Consider the following 26,100-nt stretch of genomic DNA (forward strand, 5'->3'; position numbering starts at 1 on the left):
ACTACCATCATACACAACAGTGAAAAGCCGAAAGTATTCCCTCTAAGATCAGGAACAAGACAAAGATATCCACTCTTGCCACTTTTATTCAACATAATTTTGGAAATCCTAGCCACAGCAATGAGAGAAGAAAAAGAAATAAAAGGAATCCAAATTGGAAAACAAGTAAAACTGTCACTGTTTGCCAGTGTCATGATACTATACATAGAAAATCCTAAAGATGCTACCAGAAAGCTACTAGAGCTCATCAATGAATTCGGTAAAGTTGCTGGATGCAAAATTAATATACAGAAATCTGCTGCATTTCTATACAATAGCAATGAACTATTAGAAAGCAGAATTAAGGAAATAACCCCATTTACCATCACATCAAAAATAATGAAATACCTAGGAATAAACCTACCTAAGGAGGCAAAAGACCTGTCCTCTGAAAACTGTAAGATGCTGACGAAAAAAATTGAAGACCACACAAACAGATGGAAAGATATACCATATTCTTGGATTGGGAGGATGAATACTGTTAAAATGACTATACTACCCAAGGCAATCTACTGATTCAGTGCAATCCCTACCAAACTACCAATGGCATTTTTCACAGAACTGGAGCAAAAAATTTTAAAATTTGTATGGAAACACAAAAGATCCTGGATAGCCAGAAAAATCTTAAGAAGAACGGAGCTGGAGGATTTCAGACTATACTACAAAGCTGAATTTATCAAAATAGTATGTTACTGTCACAAAAACAGACATAGAGATCAATGGAACAGGATAGAGAGCCCAGAAATAAACCCGTACACTTACAGTCAATTAGTTTTCAACAAAGGAGGCAAGAATATACCAATACAATGGAGAAAAGATGGTCTCTCCGGTAACTGGTGCTGGGAAAACTGGACAGGTACATGTAAAAGAATGGAATTAGAACATTCTCTAACACCATAAACAAAAATAAATTCAAAATGGATTAAAGGGGGGCTTCCCTGGTGGCGCAGTGGTTGAGAGTCCGCCTGCTGATGCAGGGGACACGGGTTCGTGCCCCGGTCCAGGAAGATCCCACATACCGTGGAGCGGCTAGGCCCGTGAGCCATGGCCGCTGAGCCTGTGTGTCTGGAGCCTGTGCTCCGCAATGGGAGAGGCCACAACAGTCAGGGGCCCGCGTACCGCAAAAAAAAAAAAAAACAAACAAAAAAACCCCATATATATAGTGCTTTAGCAAGAATACTTATTTTTATTCCTCTTTCCAGGTGGTGAAAACTCTTATGTGAGTAACACTTCCACTCCTTCCATCACTTTCCTGCGAAAAGGAGTGACTTCTTTGGCCAGTGCTTCTAGGAGAAGGACCCACACATGAACATTTCAGATCTGCCTCTTCCCTCTTTTGGGAGCAACCTGTTTGCAGACAGCACACAATCTCTGCACCAACAGGCCCCACACTGACTGTGACTTTAAAAGTCTTTCTAATTCAGGGTTAATGTTAATCAAAAGTTAGAATGCGTTGAATGGTGGTCCCTAAAAAGATATGTCCATATCCTAATCCCTAGAAATGTGAATGTTTCCTTATTTGGAAAAAGTGTCTTTGCAGTTGTAATTGAGGATCTTGAGATAAAATTATCCTGGATTATCTGCACAAGTCCAAGTTCATATGGTAGTTCTATTTTTAGTTTTTTAAGGAACCTCCATATTGCTCTCCATAGTGGCTGTACCAATTTACACTCCCACCAACAGTGCAGGAAGGTTCCCTTTTCTCCACACCCTTTCCAACATTTACTGTTTGTAGATATTTTGATGATGGCCGTTCTGACCAGTGTGAGGTGACACCTCATTGTAGTTTTGATTTGCATTTCTCTAATAATTATTGATGTTGAGCATCTTTTCATGTGCTTTTTAGCCATCTGTATGTCTTCTTTGGAGAAATGTCTATTTAGATCTGCCCATTTTCTGACTGGGTTATTTGTTTTTTTGATTGAGCTGCATGAGCTATTTGTATATTTTGGAGATTAATCCCTTGTCGGTTGCTTCATTTGCAAATATTTTCTCCCATTCTGAGGGTTGTCTTTGTTGCTAATAAAGGTGTCACATTTATCCATACTGCTATATATATATATATATATACACACTATAAATTTATAGTAGATATACACACTATAAATTAAAAAAAATATGCCACATGTACCTATGTGACTCTACATTGGTACATCCATTTTAATCTACACCCACTTAACATTCTGATCTCAAAACCAATCTACTGATATCCATTAGCCCCCTCAAACTGCAACAAACAGCATTTTTATTCTTAGTTTACTAAGCCAAAATTATTAAATAATTGGGAATGAAGGTTGACCTTTGTCAAGTTATCTTTTTTGATATCAGAATTATTGTAAGGTCTTTCCCCTCTGGATGACTAATATGCTAACTGCACTGTGATCAGAGTGTGGCTTGTGCCATGTGGAATTTATGAAATTTTTTTCTATGAATAATTTTTGTAAAATGTTCCATGGGTCCTGGAAAAGATGTATTCTGTTTGTTGGACAAATCTTTTTTTTTTTTTTTTTTTTTTAGCACTGGAAGAATCATACAGCCTGGTGAGCTGGGATACTCCAGTTACATCTGCTGTCCTGGCAAGCAATAGCACTCCATTTGACTATCAGCATGTACTGATTTAGATGATAAATTATGCCACCCTGTGCAGAGGTAGGAGAGCAAGTAGCTAAGAGTATGGTCTCTTAACAAGGCTGCTCAGGCACGTGCCTCACCACTCTGTGTCCTGTCTCCCTCATATGTAAAAAAGAGATAACAGCCCAGGTGAGTGCTCAATGATGCTGTTATTCTCTGTCACATCAACCTTATTCAGATTCTCTCTTAAGTCAGATTTATTTATCTGATTTAGATATTTATCTCCATCCTAATTTTTGTCTTCTTATATGTCAAAAGGGATGTTAACAAATCTCTTGATTTTACTGTACTTTTATGTTTATATTTATAATAAATTGGACATAATAATTTTGAGTCATTATTATGTTCAAAGGTCACAACAATTAGACCTTCACTATAAATTTCACCATGTATCAGTATATCAGCTCTTCTTATCCCTGTAAAGGAAAAAAAAGGTCTTTCTGGAACACTGGTGAGCTGGAGGCAGAGATGCTGGCAAGGATACCTGGGCTTCTCACTCTGCTTTCTTTCCCCAGTTAAGAAGGTGAGTGTGTTAAGGCTATGTTTGGTCAACGTTTCTTTAAACTGAAGAACATGAACTGTTGAGTAAATATCTCCGGAATGAAGTGTGAACCCTTAATTTAACGGTAGTAGAGTAGTCACCCTCTACTTTGCAGAGTCCAAAGTAGAGGGTTGCTTCTGCTGGGGAGTCTAGGGCTGAGGGAGTGAGTGATGCATTACATGTTATGTGTGTGCCTACCCTGAGAAGCCATTTTGCTTCCCGTGAGATATGTATTCTTGGAGGATGAAAGAGGAAACCAAATTTAACTTTATTGTGTGTGTGTTTTCTTTTTCTGTCAATCCCTGATACTCCTTACACAGCACATTCATTTCATACTTTTTACATTAGAATTTATTTTTTATCATTAATATTACATTTCATTTTGTCTGTATTTTATTATTATACTTAGCTTATTTGTTATTAATCTTTTTGTTTCTCATTATATTTGTGAGTCTCTCACTAATACATAGATTCATTTTGGGTTTTGCCTCTTTTTTTTTTTTTTTTTTTGCGGTACGTGGGCCTCTCACAGGCTCCGGACGCGCAGGCTCAGCAGCCATGGCTCACGGGCCCAGCCGCTCCGTGGCATGTGGGATCCTCCCGGACTGGGTCACGAACCCGTGTCCCCTGCATCGGCAGGCAGACTCTCAACCACTGCGCCACCAGGGAAGCCCTTTGCCTCTATTTTAAGAATTTTTACCTAATAGGATTTTCTTTCATCTCAATTATATTTATTGTCATAACTGATATGGGCTTTCTTCTGTCCTTTGCTCTAGGCTTTCTGATTTTTTAATGCTCTCTTACAGCAGCTTTTGTACTGTATGATATATATTCTTACATGCATCTTTGTGCTGAATGATTATACATCCTGCATTTATTTATATTAGGGTTTCCTTTAGGATAGAAATGTCTAAATTTTTACTAACAGAAATATTAATACAGCTTTTAAATCTAATTTGTGCCTTTATTACTGGTTAATAAAAGGTATGACAACCCAACAGCCATAAAAACTAAATGTTGACCATAAAGAAGAATAAACACTTAAAAAATAACACGTTCTAGGAAGGATAGGGGCAAGGGATAGTTAGAGAGTTTGTTTTAAATATACACACTGCTATATTTAAAATGGATAACCAACAAGGACCTACTGTATAGCACAGGGAGCTTTGCTCAATGTTATGTGGCAGCCTGGATGGGAGGGGACTTTGGGGGAGAATGGATACATGTATATGTATGGCTGAGTCGCTCTGCTGTGCACCTGAAACTATCACAACATTGTTAATCGGCTATACTTCAATTTAAAATAAAAAGTTTAGGGCTTTCCTGGTGGCGCAGTGGCTAAGAATCTGCCTGCCAATGCAGGGTACATGGGTTCAAGCCCTGCTGTGGGAAGATCCCACATGCCGCGGAGCCTGCACTCTAGAGCCCGTGAGCCACAACGACTGAGCCCGCGTGCCGCAACTACTGAGGCCCATGCACCTAGAGCCCATGCTCTGCAACAAGAGAAGCTACCACAGTGAGAAGCCTGCACACTGCAACAAGGAGTGGCCCCCGCTTGCCGCAACTAGAGAAAAGCCCGCGTGCAGCAACAAAAGACCCAACGCAGCCAAAAATAAAATAAAATAAAATAAAAATAAAAATATTAAAAAAAATTTAAAAAGAAAATAACACGTTCTATAAAGCCCATGATATGATTCTATCCCTAGCATTTTTTGTTATTGGTGCTGTTTTTGAATCATTATAGGTTAAATGAAAAATTAATTTAAAATCGAAGTATGATTACTACCATTATTCTGTTCTTCCAAGAAATGTCATTAATTTGCTTAGTCACTTACTTAACTGGTGTTGACCACCTCTACCTCTGTAAGATGGTGAAGTTCCACTCAGTGCACAGGCTTGTTATGAAGTTTCAATGTGATTATATAGCCAGAAGGGCTCTGAGAGAGTACAGAGCGCTAAACAAATGTACACTGATATTACCATTGAAAACAGGTGACATTTTATGTGGCCACCATGAAGTAATTAAGATACTATGGATGGAATTATGTAGGATTTGTAGTTTAGATGTGAAAGTGGAACTTGCCAATAAACAAGAGTCACTAGCAAAAAAAAGACAAGAAACTCCTTTTAGATGGCATGTAATACACCTATCATTTGGGTATATCTCATTTCCTGAACCACCAATCCTCTCATTTATTTTTCCACCTCTTTCCTGTTTGATTCACTAGTTCAAATGGGTTCTTTTTTTTTTCCTGTCTGTCTTACATTACCTTATTCCACCCTCCCACCCCCAATTTTTTAGATGAGGAAACTAAAGTTCTGGGAATTAGGATGACTTTTCCAAATCTCACAGCTTCTATCATCTCATCTACCTAATCTATCTAATAGGTGAAAGTATTACATCTATGTTTTTAAAAACCAAGCTGGGATCATACATACTGCTGACATACTTTTAAGTCAGTTAAAGTTGTTATACAAAGCCAGCTCTATGTTTGTATACTTGTAGAGCCACTGTTCTTTCATATCACTCTTTCTAGAGTAGCAGCAGAACAGAAAAGAAAGGGAAGAGAAAGCACATTTGTTTTTTCAATCCTGTGGCAGAGAATACTTGGGACCTCATGTGCCAACACTAAATCCATGTTAGAGACTCCTGTTGTGAACCTCTCACCTCTGCATGAGCAGGGAGTCATCCTGAGCTAACTTTCTTTATTTTGGTTCATTATTTAACGTGTTCTGTTTTGCAGCAGCACTAACACACACAAAAACCCAGTTAGACACTGAGGCTAGAGAGACTGGGCACTAGAAGTCAAAGTAGAGCAGTTCCATGGACAGAGACCTACTGGATTTGAGTCTTCCTTGTATGGCCTGAAAAGACATTTGGTGCAGATGCTCAAACAACGCCATGTCTGAACACTGATAATGGACCCAGCAGATAATGGTCCTGGGTGGATGATGATCCACTGAAAATTGAGAAGGCCTAGGCTAGGAGAAAGAGAAATATGAGCTATTTCTTTACCTGACTTGCAAGTGAGAAGCAGAATTTTTCATTTAGAGTTATTACATATAAAGACATCAGACTCCTTTAATCTGTACCAAAATGAGAGTGACCCAATGGTCCTTTACTCATTTAAGAATGAGCTTCCATTTAAGAATGGCTCCTAAACAAATCCCCTCAACTTAAGGCAGTTTCATAGATAAGGTAGTGATGAAACAAAGAACCCAAAGGTGGTGTTCTGAGGAAATGCCTGTGTCTATTCCAAATACAAGGAGAGGTTCCCTTCCAGGCATCACTCACAGAAGAGGCTGCCACCTTGTATTTCCACCCTCACAAAGCCTTTCATGTTATAGGGCATTCTCTGAACCCCTTTATTTTTAACATCACAGCACTGTTTGGATACGTTACATTATCCTTTGGATAAGATACATTATTACCAATGCAAGCTTTAGATGCTTATAAATTTTATCTTGGTTAAAAAAATTTTTAAGAGCAAAACTACACAGATTTAGTAATCATCCTTGGATATGACCTCCAAATTGAAGTACTGGATGCTACTGTAAAACTCACCTAAAAAGCAGCGTAGTAAGTGGCTGTATCATTAAGGTCATATACATAGGCCTACATGACAAATGAAAACATAAAAACATCAAGCATCCAACTATTCAGGAAATATGTTATTGGGTCTCAAGATAAATCTCCACTGAAAGCATCATTAAGGATTCAAAGAGTGATATATCAAAACCAAACCTGATAATGTGCCTTGGAAAACTGTCAGATGACTCAGAATATGGCTATAGTGATGACAAAGACCTAATGGCATGGTTGCACATAAAGAATTCAAATAAAATCTTCTCATAAAATGTGGAAGTGGGGAAAAAGCAATACTTCTCAATTTTACATAATATGTGATTGAGTACATAGTGTGTAATACACATTTTATATAATATGATTTAAAATATAACTAAAACAATAAATTTAATATTCTAAGTAGTTATTTATTTCATTAAAGTTGGCCTAAAAGTGTTTGGACTTTTTTCAATGTGAAGTTGGAGAGTGGTCATCACATATTCAGAGGCATCTTGTATTTGGTCATATGTACTATTTATGGTCACCCTCCACCCATCCCAATGCTGGCTTTAGCTCCTTGGCATTCCTCTCCTTTCACATCCTAGGCTCCAGATTCAGCAAGCCTTGTGCCTGCCTGAGAGTCCAGTCCCTCTGGCCAAGAACAAACATGATATCTATATCAGAATGAACTTCACATAGTGGTTATTCGTTTGTGATTTTTAAGGTTTCTGGCTCACTAAAAAGCGACCTAGTTTTTACACCTCAGCTTCTTGTTGTGATTTTTAAAAAAAGGATGTGGTGCCTTCCCAACACACATGATATTAAATATCTATAAAGCCAGAGCAGGGGTCATGACAAGAGACATACAGGGGCTTGAGGCCTGAGGCTGACTCTGAATAACAGAAGAAACAATGAGAAGGTCAACAACTAATGAGATATTTTGCTAATTCACTGATTAAAACTATACAAGAGATTTTTTTATCCTTGCAAAATTCTGTCCTAGCAAAGGTTAAAACACTATCAGTAGCTATTAGTAAAACCTTTAAGCTTCCAATTAAACCTAACAAACATGTCCCCTAAAATTTATTGAAAAATATTACTTCTCCGTAGGGCTGAATTCACTGTGCTGATGTGGATTTAAAACACTAACCCTAGAGGAATTCCGTACTGTGCACAAAATCAACTTCACAAACATGGAAGTGTCTTTGAAAGTCTGTTAATACTATCAAGTGGAAAAATTGTCCTACATTTTAACTCTATTAGTCCTTCAAAACACTTAAAAAAAAAACTATCTTCTCTGTTGAAAACAATATCTTTCTTTGGCTTTTTAGAACTGATATATTAGGCACAGCTCAGAGAAAGGAGCTAAGAAAAAGCTACACATGAATCCCACTTCTTGAAAAGTGACATGTTAGTACTGAAAACTGTTGTTTTAGAAGCAATTAGGCTAATTAAGCTTGATAGCATGATTTCAAGAGAGATGCTGTGCAAGCCCCTATCCACAATGAGAATTTGCACTGAAGCAAGGAACAGCTGATATGTGCAGAGATGCAACTCTGGAGTGCTATCTATAAACTCCATGCCCTTAGAAAGGATAGAGTGGAGTAAGATGATAATGATGATGATTTTGGATTAACATTTAGTCCTTTTCAAAGGGAGGAAAGGACCTTGTATCAAGAAGCAGGTCCCGGGACTTCCCTGGTGGCGCAGTGGTTAAGAATCCAGCTGCCAATGCAGGGGACATGAGTTCGAGCCCTGGTCCAGGAAGATCCCACATGCCGCGGAGCAACTGAGCCCGCGCACCACAACTACTGAGCCTGTGCTCTAGAGCCCGCGAGCCACAACTACTGAAGCCTGTGAACCTAGAGCCCGTGCTCCGCAACAAGAGAAGCCACCACAATGAGAAGCCCGCACACCGCAACAAAGACCCAACGCAGCCAAAAAGATAAAAATAAATAAATAAGTAAATTTATTAAAAAAAGAAAAGAAGAAGGAGGTACCATCACCCATCATTGAAGAGATTTTGTAAATGGAGAAAGGCTGTGACTGATGCATGAAAGGAAGAGGAAACCTGCTAAAATTTCCTTTGTAAGTTATTATTTCAAAGGAAGATCCTCATCACATCAAGTACACAACTCTGAACAAAACAGAGCTTAAGGCAAAATACGTAATAAGGATACCTGGGCCTTTATTTTGAAATTAATAAAATGTGGTTGATTATACAAAGGTCCAAATTAAGCATAATTGTGAATTAAGTTTACTTCATGCCTGAATCAGATAGAACAGATAATTTAGAAAAATACACACAAATATTATGGTAAAGATATATTAACCTGGTGATTGACAGCATTAGATTTAATTTGAAAAAACAATATTGGGTTAAAACCAAAAGGGGAGAGATTTCTTTTTTTAATTCTCACAGTTAGAAATACACTTGCTTTAAAAACTCACTAAACTCACCATTGATCATATTTTCAGCATTATGATTCATGCCTAAGTCTCTACAAGCAAAGACAGACGATACACCTGGATTCTGTGTTACTTTTCTTTGTTTTTTCTGTTGTTTAACAAGAGTCAGGAGGAGATGCACTGCTTCTGTAAGGCAGAGCCCTTGGATGATGAACACTAAAAATAATGCCATACTTGGCTGGTGGCATAGATCAGTGGTGGCAGAAATGAAGTGTAAAACCTTAGCTCCTCAGAAAAACTGGCTTTTCTTCAAAGACAGGGCAACCTGACTTGTGATCATTCTTTGAAGCAATTTACATCAGTAGCCAGCTCAGTTACAACAGCTGGTGGGCAAGTATTAGACACAGATGACTCTTTTACAGCCAAAACACAGGAGAAATTAGATTATTAGCTTTCCTGTAAATACGTAATAAGGTTGGCTAGTCCTGGAGAGAAGAGGAATTGTGTATCACCAGACTTTTACTTTAGAATAGAACATTCCAAGTTCAGCTGTTTCAGAATCACCTGGGAAGCGTATTAAAAATACAGTTGCCTGGGCCCATCCCAAACCTTTAGAAGGAAATCTTTGCATTTTCAAAAAATTCCCTATCCTACATAACCTGATGAGTCTGTGTCCTGCAAAGCTTGAGAACTTCTGCTCTCAAGGGCAGTGCTGGGATGTCTTATGTTGCAAATCATTAATATTTCTGAGGTCCATTACTCACGTGTAAACCTTAAGAACAAAATCCTTCTCTTCCTTTAATTCTGTGAGCGACTGCAGGACATCCAGGATGCTTAGGACTGCACAGCCATACGGCCGCCGATAGTGCAGATGAGCAGGGCCCTTCTTTGAGTCATTCAGGAGCATCCGGCCTGGGGCACAGCAGAAACACCAGTCAGACTGAGAACTCCATGCTCCTCTATAGCACCACCGAATTGTCATCCAAGGATGCCAGAGCTATAGGTATCTTAAGAGATTTTCTAAACTGGAAGACTGAAGATGAAGGGAGCCATCCAAGGATGCAAGGTTATTTATGTAGAGGAATGCCAAACAGGCCTTTGGCCAGGGCTCTTCCCCTGCACCACGTTCAATTAATCATCCTTACTTCCCTCCTCAACACCAACAGTCCATTTATTAATCATATGTGAATGAAACAGTGGTTTCATGAATTTCTTAGAAAAACCAATGTGCTAATATATTTTAACTTCTTAGTTGAGTATTTTAGCTGACAGGTAAAAGTTATGTATACAGAGATAACGAGGACAATGTACTATTCTTCCAACCAAATTCTTCCAGCCAAAGCTGCTCCTGAACCACTGTAGGAGCAAGAAGAGTCTCAGAAAGTAGATGGGAGCTTGATTTTCCTGCCTACCAAGGCTGTGCTTATAGTGGCAAGAGGACTTGCAAATGCAGAACTGGAACCTCAACAAATGCTTTATCAAGTACAGCAAAACAAAAACCCAAAAGTACAGCAAAAGAGTTGTTTTGTTGTTGGCAAAACAACTCTTTTGCTGTACAGGACATGGCAGAACCCACTATGAAAGACGACTTGGTTAGTCATGGGCCCGCAAATTATGTCATAAACTTAAAATAAGACTGGACAAATGAACCACAGGTAGCAAAAATCTTGGGTGGGGTAGAAGTGAGATACCATCCATCTAGTGCAGTAATGACAGTAACTCTAATTTTGTGGAAAATAGCATAGATACATACTTTTTGATACAAAACACAGCAAAGGCCATTCACTACCTGTTAAGCTGGCAACCCTGGCAATCCGTTATAAGATCTCTGAGGCAGAGGGCTGGTACAGAGGCAGAACATAAGATGGAGAGAATGTAAAAAAGCAGGCCACTTGAAATAAAAAGTATGTGTCCAAAAACAAATAGGAAGCAGAAAATGCTTTCATTTCTATCAAATTCAGCTATTGCAGCAGCTGAGCTTAAGGTACAGCTCCAGTACAAGCTGGACTCTAATCCTAAAACCTGAAGTACCTGAAGTAATCCTAAAACCTGAAGAGCTAGGCAGAAGACAAAGGTCATACACAGTAGATATCCCAAGTTGGGGTGGTCTTAGTCATGTGAATTGATAAAGTGAACCGTACCTATTCGTATCACATGGGCAACTATATATAAATCTCTCTTCATATCTTTGCTGCTCAGATCCTAAGAAAAGAGAAAAAATAAATTAAGGCAATGAATACATAGAAAATAATTAAAATTTCATTTTGAACCTCATAATGGTTTGCTTTTGCTGCTTTTAGCATATGCTATAGGTGGGGAAAGGGGATTAAAGCACATAGCAGTTTAGTGTTTATAAGATTCCTGCAGTGAAAGCCTGGACATCTTATGTGCCCTTGGAAGATTATTTTGTTGACAATATTTTTCCAGCTCTTATTTAGACCACCTATCTCCGAAAGTTCTCACATTAGAAATCTCCATGACACTGACTTATCCATGTTTATTCCAAAATCATATAAAAACATTCTGTAACAAAAGATATTTCCAATGCAGAAAAAGAAAGGGAAAACACCAAAAGGCTCATTAATGACTGAAATTCTGAAAGTTTACTCTCTACTAATTTTACATTTATTCTGCTGTCCACAAATGATTATTATACACTAGATATGTTCCCTTGAAAAGCGATTACTTTGGTTTTAGTGACACCTCAATAATTAGATCTCCCATTTCTAAATTTAGATATGTATCATTTATGCTGAAGTATAAAGCTGAAAATAATTTTATCTGGAAAATTTTAAGGGCTTCCTTTAAGTAAACAAATCTCATCCAGAATCACTTTTAAAACTAGAGTTATAAAAATAATTTTATACATTATTTATGTGTAGAACACATTTTGAAAAAAAATGTTTGAGTATATATTTATACTTTATTTAACACATTATACTCGAAGTAATAAAACTTCCTTTAATATGTATTGTTTCAGACTTTCACCAGGTCATCAACTGCTGCTCACTCCCAGCCACTGTTATGAATTAATGATGATTGAAGGAGTAACCTCTATCTTTAATGGGACAGGTTCCTGTGATTTCCCTTTTGCTTCTAGGAAACGGTCCCTTAGTTCCATTTCCTTCCCATCTTTCATCTTTTGATTTGTCCCAGATACTTATCTCTTTTCAATAAAGCAGGAAAAGGGACAATCAAGCAGTAGTCATGATCTTGAATGAGCTTTGGATCTAGAATCCCCATGTTTGCTTTATGTTTATGTTTACCCTGTAGCAGGGTTAGGCCTAGGGTGAGGCAAGCAAGCCATCTAAGGTATAAAATTTAAGGTCTCATTCTCAGGATCCTGCGCTTTGCTTGCCTCACCATAATCCCAGCTCTGCCCTGTAGAGTGGCCCTGAACATATGAAAGAAAAGGAGACATTAAAAAGTAATTTGTAATGGTGAAATTGAAGCTTTTAGATTCTAGATGGTTATAATATTTTGCCAAATTCTTGATGGAATAATGAAATATACTTACAATGAAATGGGTTACAAAATAATTTAACATAAATTGTTATCTCTGGAATCACAAAGATATATTTTTGCATGAAAGTTGTCTTTTGATATTGAAAAATGATATTTTAGACTCCATTTCAATAATTCCTTTAATTTAAAGTGATATCCTCCAAACAGTACTACATTTTGCTAAATATTAAGATGACTACTAAAAAATAGAAATTAAAAAACAGATTACCATTTTTATATAATTTTTGGGACAGAAACATGTCTATTACTAAAAGATATGTAAATGTTTGACACATTTCAAAGTGAAATGGTCTTCTACATAGCTTAGATTGTGTTAATCCAAACTATCAAATAACCAGTATAATTATAAATCCCAATATACGTACAGAATTCAAGCCAGTTACCAAAGATGATCAAACACTAACCAGATGGGCTGTACACAAAAGCATGGGATCTCTCCTTTGGTTCTGTTCAGGTGAATGAAAGGAAGAAGCCTAAAATGTAATTTATAGTATTTTCTAAATGGCTGGATAGGGGCTCTTTCTTACCATGTTATACATGATACCCAGAACATTCTGTGGCATTTATTTGAGGTCAGTAAAAATAAGATGACAATAATCAGTACCAGAAAATAGTTTAAGTAAAATTATTATTTGTGAGTTCCACATAATTTCAGTGTCAAAATTCAGTGTAAAGGCTATCTTATTAGATATGAGCATGGTTAAACACAGTTACCATAGAGTTATGTCACAAGACCTGTGAAACCAAGGTGGGGAGAGAGGTGACTCACCCACCATTCATCTGGTGAGCAGGGTTTGAATTTAGATTTATTCACTGGACCTTACCCTCCAATCCTACATAACTAGGAAGCTGGTTCCCAACTACCTGGTGGGTAGAAAAGACAGTGACTCAGGGATCAGCATCTTGACTCAGTTACTAATATTTCACCTGAAACATGGAAAAGTCAATTCACTTTCCTGTGCCTGGACTACCCTTTTTCTGTAGAGATAATAGGATTTACAAATATAAAACACAGCCAATTTATTCATTCTTATGCTGTAGAAAAGGAGGCAGTATTTTAATAAATGATGTTATTGCACTAATAATTAAATTCATTCTTAATTCCAAGAAAGCACTACCTAAAATTCTATTTTGAAATGTGAAAAAGTAAATGTAAAAAATATGATGCCAATTAATGCAGGGAAAACAACACAAGTTCATTCTCTGAGCTGATCACTCAACTATAATAGAAAATAAACATGTATTCATTTACTTATGTAACAAATCATTAGTATTTGCCAGGCACTGTGTGTGAGGCACTGGATATCTAGTAAGGAGCAAATACACAGACATGCTCTCTCATGCTCATACCACACAGCCATTGTTAACCATGAAAGTCATCAAAATCCTCACTGTATTAGACATTTACATAAATATGAAACACCTCCTTCTTGGATAAAATTCTTCTTGTACAGGAAGCTCTGAAATCTAACATAGTCAGAAAAAAACAGGATTTACCAAGAGCAAGATTGTGCATGGATAATGTGACTGTCTGTACTGTGGCTCTGAAGTCAGCTTGAGTAACCCTGCAAAACTGCTCCATTTGTATGGTTCCCTGTTCTTGATGCTAAGGTAAGCTAACATGCTGGCACTGACCACAGCTGTACCTGCATTTTCTTGCATTTACTCGAAAACTCTGTAACACGTATGCCAATCTGGAAAACTCCTTTGGCCCGCAGGAGGAACTCAAGTCTTAGATAGTCAGAAAATAGTTTCCACCAAAATTATCATTTCGTATAAACTTAAAGTAAAACATGAAAATCCTGGCTAGAACAATCTTGTTCAAAAATCTTCTAGGCTTTGAAAAAAATTCCTCAAATCATTTTTTTGGGGGATCTTTAAAAAAAGATCCAGGGCTGTACTGCAAAGGGAACTACAAAAGTGGGTATTTTTAGCAGCCTTGTGCCTTCTCATTGTGGCAGAACAAGAGCACGTCATAAGTGTTACGTGCATCTCTGATTTATAAAGCTGGGGCTACAGCCTAGGCCTCTGGGCCCCTATAGATAATTAAAATGCTGTTAAATGAAATTTTGATTTACTGTATAATTACATTCAAATATCATAATTAAGTTCATTTTTCAAGAGACAAGGACTGCACTCATCACATTCAAGGACAGCACACACGCATGCACACGCACGCGCACACACACACACACACACACACACACCTCTGTTCCCACAGTGTCAAAGAACAAGGAATCGACACTTTCTTTTGCTGCTTTAACCAAACAATATCAGAGCACGAGGATCTATAAAAGACTCCTAAGGTCACTGAGACATTCTAGACAGATGGGTGTCTCATCTCATTCTAATCTTGTTTCAGGAAGGTGGCCCCAGAGAACCAGCTCAGTGTTCAGGTAGTCTCACTTCAGATGCTCTCCCCCAATATTCTAACCTACATCCCATTACCTTCAATTTGGACTCTTTCCCTTGTTCTCCTGTTGAAGAGAGAGCATTGATCTTTCCAGACTAAACCATCTCAATTCCCTTAGCCGTCTTCCTGGATCTGCTTTTCCTGCTTTTTCTTCCTGTATTATCTCCTAAGCTTTGAATGCTGAGCTCAAAGATGTACGAAACTTCACGTTAGCTTAGCTAGATTTGTAAATCCTTCATACCTGAAGCAATTTCAATAAAAGTTAGTCCTGTAAAAGTGGCTTCTGATTCTGCAGTAACATCATTTGAGATTTCGATAAAGTTGTAGTAAATGAACAAAAAAGGTCAGGTAAACAAATCCAATTTTATCTTTCAGAGAAAGTCACATATCAGAGCCCTAGATAAATCCCATTTGTGTTTAAGAGGCACACCATAAGGTTTGAGACACCTGTCACCTATCAATCATGCACCACAAACGAGGGCAGTGGCACTGTGACACCATCATACCTCCCTGCACTCAACAGGTTTTGATGTATCTCAGTATCACTGAAGCACATCAAAGAATCCATGATAGTCAAAAGTGGTTTAAAATTGTGACACGGTCTTACTTTCTTCTTCAGCAAATAAATTAACTGAAATAAATAAAGCTGGGCAGTTAAGTTTTATAACTGGGTAAAAAAAAGATTTAGTAAATCAGAATCAGCTTGAAGAATACACAAGGCAATGTGGTATTGTGAGGCTTAGCACTTTTCAATAAGCAGGTTACCTAGCCTTCTCTGAGCCGATGAGTCCACGAGCTCAGAGACCACGAATAACAGCATGGTTATTCAGAAAAAACTTAAGTATGAATCATGGCACAAAAAGACTCTGTTCGGTATTTGAAAGAGGAGGACTATTTAGTTTGTCTCTCTTTATATAAACTCATTAAAAAACTGCAAAGCTGTAAATTTGGTGGGTGCCTTTAGAGAAACCATACTTACACTTCAGAGAAATTCCCAGTGGCCTTGAAGAAGAATTGTAAGAAAGACTTTCCTCAAATTTTATGTGTCTATTATATTAAATAGCTTCTAAAATGTACATCAGTAAAAGGTACTTGATTATATTTCTTTAATAAATTAAATTAAAAACTGAAGCTAATTTCATTTTCTTAAATATTTCATTAAAACCTGATAGACACATAAATCAAGTTCTATTCTCACCAGTGTGTGGGGAAATAAGAATAAATGCTTGTTTCCAGGGCAACAATATCCACATAGCAGGGCCCTAGTTAGAGTCAACAGCAGAGAAGGGAAATAGAATTTGCACATACTGTAAAAAGGGCACACATTCGTTCTATCTTCTCTGGGTTCCTTGGCCCACCATTCTTGTTCAGTCTCACCAGAAACCGCTCACTGAAATGTAGGAGAGAGAGACAGAGAAATGTAAGGGACTGCATGCTCGAGAACAAATAAAAAGGGCATTTATAGAGAAACCCTAAACACTTTCAGGACAGCCCATAGTGACAGGCAAGGCCAAAAGTACATGTCTAGTAGCAGGAGACTATCTTTCTTGCCAAGCAACATGCAATAGAGACTACAAACTGCTTCACAGGTGTTGCTGTTTACTTGCCAGTTGTGGCTCTTACCTCCCTAAAGCTGTGTGCTCCCTGAGGGCAGCAATGAGGATTATGTCTTGTATTTTTCCCAAATACCCTCAAAGCTCTGGGCATAACAGTAAGCCCATAAGAAGCACATACATTCTTTGATGTGAACACTCAGATCATCATAAAAATATTCATCACACTAGGTCCGAAAGAGTCTACATTACCCAGTTTACATCTTCCTATACAATATTTGAGAATCATTTTAGAGCCAATAAAAAATGTTACAGGGACTTACAAAAGTTTGGGTGAAAAGTAAAAAAGAAATAATGTACTGTAATTAAAGCTGTAATCAGAATTTAATAGGGCCATTAAGATATTTTATTCATCAAACAATATAGGTTAATTCTTGAAGGAAATTATTGGACTGAAAAATTTTAGAAACAGTGTTTGCAACATTCTGGAGAAATGTCTCCTTTCTCTCTTATCTCCTTCCTGCCCCTGCCTAGGATCTCATTCCCATCTCCTCATCCCAAGGTTCTCTACCAATTGTAACAGGAAAACTGAGCCATGGCAAAGACAAAGTATGTGATTCTAAAAGTAATTTGCTTCTCCTGTGCCCAGAGTCATGTACTCATTACATATATTAGGTATCAGTAAAAAGGCCAATACTAAAATATTGTACTAGAATTATAAGATATGTTATAATATCAGCTGCACAGGTTGCTTAGTTTGTTCACATATTCATTTGTTCATTTAGTCAACAAATAGTTACTAAGTTGTCTGTGCTAAACATAGGAACACAAATGTGAACACAATATATATAGGGCACTTTTCTTCCTAGAGCTCATGGTCCTTCCTAGAGCTTAACTTCCTAGGCAGTTAAGTGTGCAGAAATGAAGCTCAGAAAAGATCTGGCTTTTATAAATCTGGCAAATATAAATTTGAGATGCTTCAGCCAGCAGATTAGATGGGAATAAGCAGGGAATATACACAGAACAAGAAGAAAAAGGGGCTTTGGTCAGAATCCTGAGGGACATTGATAATTAAGAAACAGGTAAAAGAAGAAGAACTAGCCAAGTAGACATGTAGGGACAAATAGAAAAACAGAAGAAAAATAAGAAGAATGGTGGGATGCTATGTTAGTTAAGGGAAAAAAGTGTCTGAAAGAGGAGGGAGGGGTCAAGGAGGCCCAAGGGCACTGAGAATCACATGAGACAACAATACAACAGTGTCCACCGGATGTTAAAACAGATATCATTGGTGATTCTGGCAAGAACCATTTTTGTGGAATGATAGTGAAAGAGATTAGTGTGAGGAGTAAGAAATAAGGAGGCAGAAACAGTGAGTCTAGACCACTCTTTGAAGAGGTGAAGATGTGGAAGTGATGAACTTTTAGTTAAATGGGCATGTTGAGTTGAGGGAGGTCTTTGTTTAAAGATGGGATAACCCACATATATTCAATTAATTTTCAATAAAAGTATCAAAATTCAGTAAGGGAGCACAGCAGTTTCAACAAATGGTGAACAATCCATATAAAAAATTAAACCTTGATCTTGCCTATAAGAAATGAACTTGGGGCTTCCCTGGTGGCGCAGTGGTTGAGAGTCCTCCTGCCGATGCAGGGGACACGGGTTCATGCCCTGGTCCGGGAAGATCCCACATGCTGCGGAGCGGCTGGGCCCGTGAGCCTGCGCGTCCGGAGCCTGTGCTCCGCAATGGGAGAGGCCACAACAGTGAGAGGCCCGCATTTCATAAAAAAAAAAAAAAAAAAAGAAATGAACTTGAATTTATCATAGACCTAAATATAAGAGCTAAAACTGTAAGAATACACACAAGAAAAATGAGACAAGTACCTTCGTGTATCTTGTTCACATTTGTTTTTCCATATTTAGCACACAGTAGAAAAATCTTTGTGATCTCAGATTATTAAGCATATAACATGAATCACAAAATGATAAATTGGACTTTATAAAATTAAAACCATCTTCTCTTCAAAAGACACTGATAAGCAAATGAAAAGACAAGCTATAGAGTGGAAGAAAATATTTACACTGACCTAAGAAAGGACTGTATTGACAACATATAAAGTAAGCTCAGACGTAATAATAAATAACAACTCAAAAAATGGACCAAAAAATCTGAACAGACTGTTCACCAAAGAATATACAGGGATGGAAAATAACCTCAAGAAAACATTATTAGTAACTAGAGAAACGTAAATTAAAAGCACAGTGAGATACCACTACACAAGTACTAGAATGGCTAAAATTAAAGACTGAATATACCAAGGATTGGCAAGAATGTAGAGCAACTAGAACTCTAATAATCTGTTGAGGAGAATGTGAAATGGTACAGCCACTTTGGAAAACAGCCTGACAGTTTCTTTTAAAGTCAAACATGCACTTACTATATGACACAACAATTTTACTCCTACGTATTGACTCAGAAGAAATGAAAACATATGTCCACACAAAGACCTGATTGTGAATGTTCATTGCAGCTTTATTCATAATCGCTAGAAACTGTAAAGAACCCAAATGTTCATCAGGAGATGAACAGACAGATATACCATTGTATGGTATACCCATACAATGGAATATTACTTCACAATAAAAAAAGCAAACTACTAAGATTTATAACAATATGGATGAATCTCAAAGGCATTATGCTAAGTGAAAGAAGTCAATCACAAAAGACAATATACTATATGTCTCCATTTATAGTACATTCTAGAAACGTAAAATTATAGGAACAGAAATCACATCAGAAGTTGCCAAGACTGAGGAAGGAGGGTATGGGTTTGACTGCAAAGGTACATAAGGGAATTTTCTGGGGTGATGAAATGTCTGTTTCTTGACTATGGTAGTGGTTTAACAACTATAAGTTTGTGAAAACTCATCAAACTATGCATTAAAAAGGGTGAATTTTGGGCTTCCCTGGTGGCGCAGTGGTTTAGAGTCTGCCTGCCGATGCAGGGGACACGGGTTCGTGCCCCAGTCCAGGAAGATCCCACATGCTGCGGAGCAGCTGGGCCCGTGAGCCATGGCCACTGAGCCTGCGCGTCCGGAGCCTGCGCTCCGCCACGGGAGAGGCCGCAACAGTGAGAGGCCCACGTACCAAAAACAAAACAAAACAAAACAAAACAAAACAAAAGGGTGAATTTTACTATATGTAAATTGCAGTTCAATAAACCTGACTTCAGAAAAAGATGGGACACACCTAAGAACATTTACATCTAATGGGAAAATGATGTTAGCAGAAGGGGAGAGATTGATGACAGTGGAGAAAAAATAATGGGTAAAGGAAAAAAAGGTTCCCACCTACTCAGGGAATTGTGAGAATCCAGGAGAGTTAAGAAGAAAACAACAGATGTAGATACAAAAAAATCTGTAGTTTTAGTAATGGAGAGTTGAAGGTTAACAGAGAAACAGGAAATAAGAACATACGGGTAAAGTTTAGAAAAAAAAGACATCCAAAAACATCAGGAAAAATTCTCAAGACCATCTGAAAGAAACTGTAACTAGGAAAAGTAAAAATGACGGTTGTCACATGGACAAGTGGAAAGTGGAAAAAAGGACATTCAGTTGAGTCAATTTTCTCTCGAAAGTATAATCTTGAAACTTTAAAAATCTCTCCATCTCTTTCACTACTTACCACTAGACTAGGCTACTACTGGACTGTAGCTGGGATGATTATAACAACTTCCCAGCTGATCTATTTCCCTTTTTGCCTCTCTATAATTCATTCTTCGGAGGGACTGATCCTTTTAAAATGTGAATCAGATTACACTACCTCCCATATTAAAACCTTTTTCATATGGTCAAAGTGATTTTTTATACAAAGGTATCAAGACAATTCAATGAAGGAAAGAATAATATTTTTAACAAATGATGCTGGGACAACTGGAAATCCACATGCAAAAGAATGAAGTTGAATCTCTATTTCACACCATACGTAAAAATTAACTAAAAATGGATTATAGATGTAAATGTATGAGTGAAAACTATATAACTCTTTAAAGAAAACATAAGCATAAATCTTCATGACCTTGGATAAAGCAATGGTTTCTTAGATAGGACTAGAATACTAAAAGCACAAGCAATGAAAGAAAAAAATAGGTAAGTTGGACTTCATCAAAATTAGAAACTTTTGTGCTTCAAAGGACATCATCAAGAAACGGAAAGGGGGCTTCCCTGGTGGCGCAGTGGTTGAGAGTCCTCCTGCCGATGCAGGGGACACGGGTTCGTGCCCTCGTCCGGGAAGATCCCACATGCCGCGGAGCGGCTGGGCCCGTGAGCCATGGCCGCTGAGCCTACACGTCCGGAGCCTGTGCTCCGCGACGGGAGAGGCCACAACAGTGAGAGGCCCACGTACCGCCAAAAAAAAAAAAAAAGAAAGAAAGAAAGGGGAAGGTAATCCACTGAATGGAAGAAAATATGTTCAAATAATATATCTGATAAGGGACTTGTAGCTAAAATTTATAAAGAATTCTTACAACTCAATAATAAAATAACGAATAGACATTTCTACATCGAAGATAAACAAGTGGCCAATAAGGATATGCAAAGGTGTTCAACATCATTAGCCATTAGGGAAATGCAAATCAAAACCACAATGGGGGCACTACTTCACTTCCACTAGAATGACTTTCATCAAAAAGACAGATAATAACAAGTGTAGACAAGGAGGTGGAGAAATTGGAACCACCATATAATGTTGGTGGAAATGTAAAATGGTACAGCCACTTTGGAAAACAGTCTGGTGGTTCCTCAAAAGGTTAAACATAGTTTAACATATGACCCACCAATTCTATCCTTAAGTATATATCCAAGAGAAATGAAAACATATGGCCACCCAAAAAAGTACATGAACATTCATAGCAGCATTTTTCATAATAGCCAAAAGATGAAAACCACCAAAATATCCAATAACAAATGAATGGATAAATAAAATATGGTAGGTATATCGATTCAAAGGGTTATTATTTAGCCATAAAAGGAATGATGTATTGATATACACTACAATGTAGATGAACTTCAAAAACATCATGCTGAGTGATAGAAGCCAGACATAAAAGGTCACATATTGTATGACCCCATTTCTATGAAATGTCCAGAATAGGCAAATATATAGGAACAGAAAATAGATTAGTGGTTGCCTAGGGCTGGGGATTTGGCAGAAAATGAGGTGACTTGTAAAGGGTATGGAATTTCTCTTGGGGGTGATGAAAATGTTTTAAAATTGACTGTGGTAAAGTTTGCACAACTCCAGTATACTTAAAGCCACTGAATTATACCCTTTGAATGGATGAATTCTATAGTGTGTGAATTGTATCTAATAAAGTTGTTGCAAAATCAAACAACAGCAAACTTTTTCATGGCTTACTCTTGCTCTCAGATAAAATAAAAATACCATATGCTAACACATATATATGGAATCTAAGAACAAAAAAAAAATGGTTATGAAGAACCTAGGGGCAAGACGGGAATAAAGATGCAGACCTACTACAGAATGGACTTGAGGACATGGGGAGGGAGAAGGGTAATAAGCTGGGAAAAATTGAGAGAGTGGCATGGACATATATACACTATTAAATGTAAAATCGATAGCTAGTGGGAAGCAGCCTCATAGCACAGGGAGATCAGCTCAGTGCTTTGTGACCACCTAGAGGGGTGGGATAGGGAGGGTGGGAGGGAGGGAGACGCAAGAGGGAAGAGATATATGTATACGTATAGCTGATTCACTTTGTTATAAAGCAGAAACTAACACACCATTGTAAAGCAATTATACTCCAATAAAGATGTTAAAAAAAAATCAGATCTCTAAGGTCTCCAAGGCCTTGTGTGGAACATTCAGTGTATCTTTAGAGCCCCATCTCACAAGAGCCTTTCTTGCTTGCTATTCTCTATATACACTGTTCTCCTAGATACAAGTTTCTTGAACAAGCCAAGCTCCTTCTTGCCTTAGGACCTTTGCACATGCTGTTACCTCTGCCTGGAATACCGTTCTTTCAGCCCAAGTGGCTCGTTCAAATGCCAATTTCCCAGGGAAGCCAACTACAATGATATTAGCAAGAGCAATACCCCTCCCCTCCCATACCCTCTCTCTCCTTCTCAGCACTTGGCACAAACTAATTATTTTCTTTCTTTATTATCTTTCTCTTACATGAGAGAATAAGCTCCCTAATAAGGACGTTTGTTTACTGCTGTATCTCTAGTACTTCCAAGAGGCTAACCTACAACAGGTGCTCAATACATGTTGAATGAAAGGAGGTGGAAGTTCCCTGAAGAATTGCTGTGTGGTGTGTGGAAGCCTGCTGACAAAGGTCACCATAAACTGGATGGGTAGCATCACCATCATACTATGCAGAAACATTGATGAGCCAACAGTGAGCAAACAAGATGGTCAGGACAAACCAGCCTCCTAACTTGGTGGATAAAGACTGAGAAACATCAAGCATGTTGTGGCAGTCAGAGTCTCCCAGCTACTCACTAAAATCCATGTTCTCTGTTTCTTCTTGGGCAGGCAGACTATACTTCTCAGCCTCCCCTATAGTTGGATGTGGCCATATAATGAGCTCTAGACACTGAATGCAGATAGAAGTGATGTATACCACTTCTCAGCTTAGCCCTAAACACTGGTTACATGTTTGTCTTCATGCTCTTTCCCCTTTCAGATGCCTAGAGTGGAGATGACCCCCCAAGGCAACATTGGGGCCATGTACTGGCGTTGACAGAGTATTATTCTGAGTCCCTGAATGATTGTACGGATGAGTCCCACCCTAGTTACTGCAAATTCACCCACCTGGTATTAGTATTCAAGCAAGAAATACATTTCTATTGTGTTTGAGCTGTTATGCATTTTTCTGTCTAACTGTTACAGAAGTTGATCTATCTTAATACATATAAATGCATATAATAACCACTCAAATTAGTTGTTAATTTGATAGATGAAAATAAAAACAATTTTAAGAAGTTTATGCCTTTTCAAGAGAATTTATTATTATTTCTGTTCTCTTCTTTGGAAGGAAGACATACAACTGCTCTCACCCTCACATTACCTCTCTCAGTGAATCTCTCAAGCACAGACATCTACCAAGCAGGCTGCCATTTGGAGCTTCTCGTTACCAAACTAGAGAAAGGGGTGCTATTTGGAGGGGCTACACCAAGTTCTGATCCAAAGAAAAAAGGGTAGATAAAACAAATTCCAGGGTAGACAGTATTGCTGGCTCTATGAGAACCCAAGAACTTCTCTTTCTCCTCAGCAGTAAAAGGAGGCCCCTAAGGTGGTTCTCCCAGTGCCCAGCTGAGCTTCACATTTCCTAGAGCCTTTCACACTCCCGGTATCACCTGGCTTTCTTCACAGTTTGTGAGACTGAAAATAACTGGGTTTTTTTTGTCTGTTTGTTTGTTTCATTTCAAAGGGCTCTAGGTACAAATTGAATTACTTCCTGTTTTGCTGGCTTCACCAATGGGTATGAAATAAATGCTGCTTTCTGTTAACATTCAAACTATCTGAAGGCAAATATCTACCCAATGTTTCCTAATTTGGCAACAGCTGTTCTGCAAAAGAAGTGGTCAATATTGCTGGGAAATATTGCATTAAACACAGAGAGGTTTCTACCCTCTAGGACTTCTCAGAGGCTTAAAATGTTGTTATGTGTTTAAGTACCAATGGGACAGGTGACTTTTGACTCCACAACCTGCCTTTGCATAAGGCGATGGAATCTGTACAAATACAATTTGATAAATGCTGAGTGAATCTATTTGCTAACTAGAGGCATGACTCCTTTTCATATATCCCAAAAGTGTGAAAGGAACTGTGGCCAAAGAAAAAAATTTATTTATGAGATTTTACAAACATCCACACCTCTATATGAGAGCAACGGGTCAGTTTTTCTCCTAAAACTCTGGGTAAGAAAACTCTAATTATTTCAAGAGAAAAAAGAGATGGTTAAATTCTTATTCTTCAATAAGCAACGTTATGAGAGAACTGCTCTACATTTACTTGTCTTTATGACGAGCTATGCATGAACAGTATATGAAGTTACATTAATTTCATATTATTGAGCAAGTTCTTACAAATGAAATCCATAATTTGAATCTGTGACAAGTCTAATAGAGTCTTAATTTTAAGATCACTTGCTTTTATGAGAGTTCTAATTCCTGGGTGGTACTGCATTCCATACACTTCTCCACTGATGGTAATTCATGCATGCCTACAGCAAATGTTTGGTGACCAACAATGAGGTGCTAGTCTATGCCAGGCACTGAGGCAAAGACAAAGTCTTTAACCCTTAGGGAGGTTATTTCCTGAAGACTCTGGTTTGGAAATATAAGCACACGCCTCACATAAATGCAGAGGAATTCTCCCATCTCTTTCAATTTAATCTTCATGTTTCTAATTTGGGCCTCTGTGGAGATGCATGCCAACTACTTAGCATCTCTCTCATGATCACCCTCAGGTGCTTGAAAACAGCAAGTAGCCCCAAGGCCATACTACACTGTACAACCCAACAGATTAGGAAATCTCTATTATAATTTCCTCACAGATGCATTTTCCAATTTAGATCCTTGGCTTTATTTCCCAAGTTCTTCAAGTTTTCCCACTTCATTCTAAATCACAGAGAGTAGAAATGCATAAAGGGGTTTCATTAAGGCAAATCAGTGCTGTGGTTTTCAAATTTATTTTTAGTATCCACTTTCCCCTTTTTTACAAGACCTTACACTATTCACCAACACATGAAAAATTGAAAAATATAGCTACTTTGTGCAAACAAAGGAGAGAAACGGAAATTTCTCCATGCAGCCTCAGGAACAGTGGATTAAATTACCACAATTAACTTGATGTACCCTACATCTGTGGAATATCTGACTAGAAAATGATTCATCCCAAAATTGAGGCAGTAGACTTTGGAAGCAACTGTAGACTTGGGGTTTACTGTCTGTGACTGATTTGTTTCTGAGTTTTATGTTTATCTTAGTATAGTTTTTAGCGCTTGTTATCACTGGTGGATTTGTGTTTATTGGTATGGTTGCACTCTTTAAAAAATTCTTTTTAATTTTAATAATTTTATTTATTTATTTATTTACTTATTTTTCTTTCTTTTTTCTCCCTTTTCTTCTGAGCCATGTGGCTGACAGGGTCCTGGTGCTCCAGCCTGGTGTCAGGCCTGAGGTAGGAGAGACAAGTTCAGGACACTGGACCACCAGAGACCTCCTGGTCCCATGTAATATCAATTGGTGAGAGCTCTCCCACAGATCTCTGTCTCAACGCTAAGACACAGCTCAACCCAATGGTCAGCAAGCTCCAGTGCTGGATGTCCCATGCCAAACAACTAGCAAGACAGGAACACAACCCCACCCATTAGCAGAGAGGCTGCCTAAAATCATACTA

The 26,100-nt window shown here is 38.0% G+C and overlaps 1 protein-coding gene across 1 annotated transcript in view; it reads right to left on the bottom strand.

The window, feature by feature from the left end:
• The window catches only part of DOCK3 (dedicator of cytokinesis 3), a 377,800-nt gene that overhangs the window by 122,206 nt on the left and 229,494 nt on the right, over positions 1-26,100 (bottom strand). The window contains exons 10-12 of the mRNA XM_065885910.1: positions 16,432-16,513; positions 11,327-11,387; positions 9,950-10,097 (exon numbers count right to left, since the gene is read on the bottom strand). Coding sequence (XP_065741982.1) covers positions 9,950-10,097; positions 11,327-11,387; positions 16,432-16,513 — 291 coding nt within the window. The remainder of the gene's footprint in view (positions 1-9,949; positions 10,098-11,326; positions 11,388-16,431; positions 16,514-26,100) is intronic.

The sequence above is a fragment of the Phocoena phocoena genome, chromosome 10 (genome assembly GCF_963924675.1).
Source record: "Phocoena phocoena chromosome 10, mPhoPho1.1, whole genome shotgun sequence".
NCBI lineage: Eukaryota > Metazoa > Chordata > Mammalia > Artiodactyla > Phocoenidae > Phocoena > Phocoena phocoena.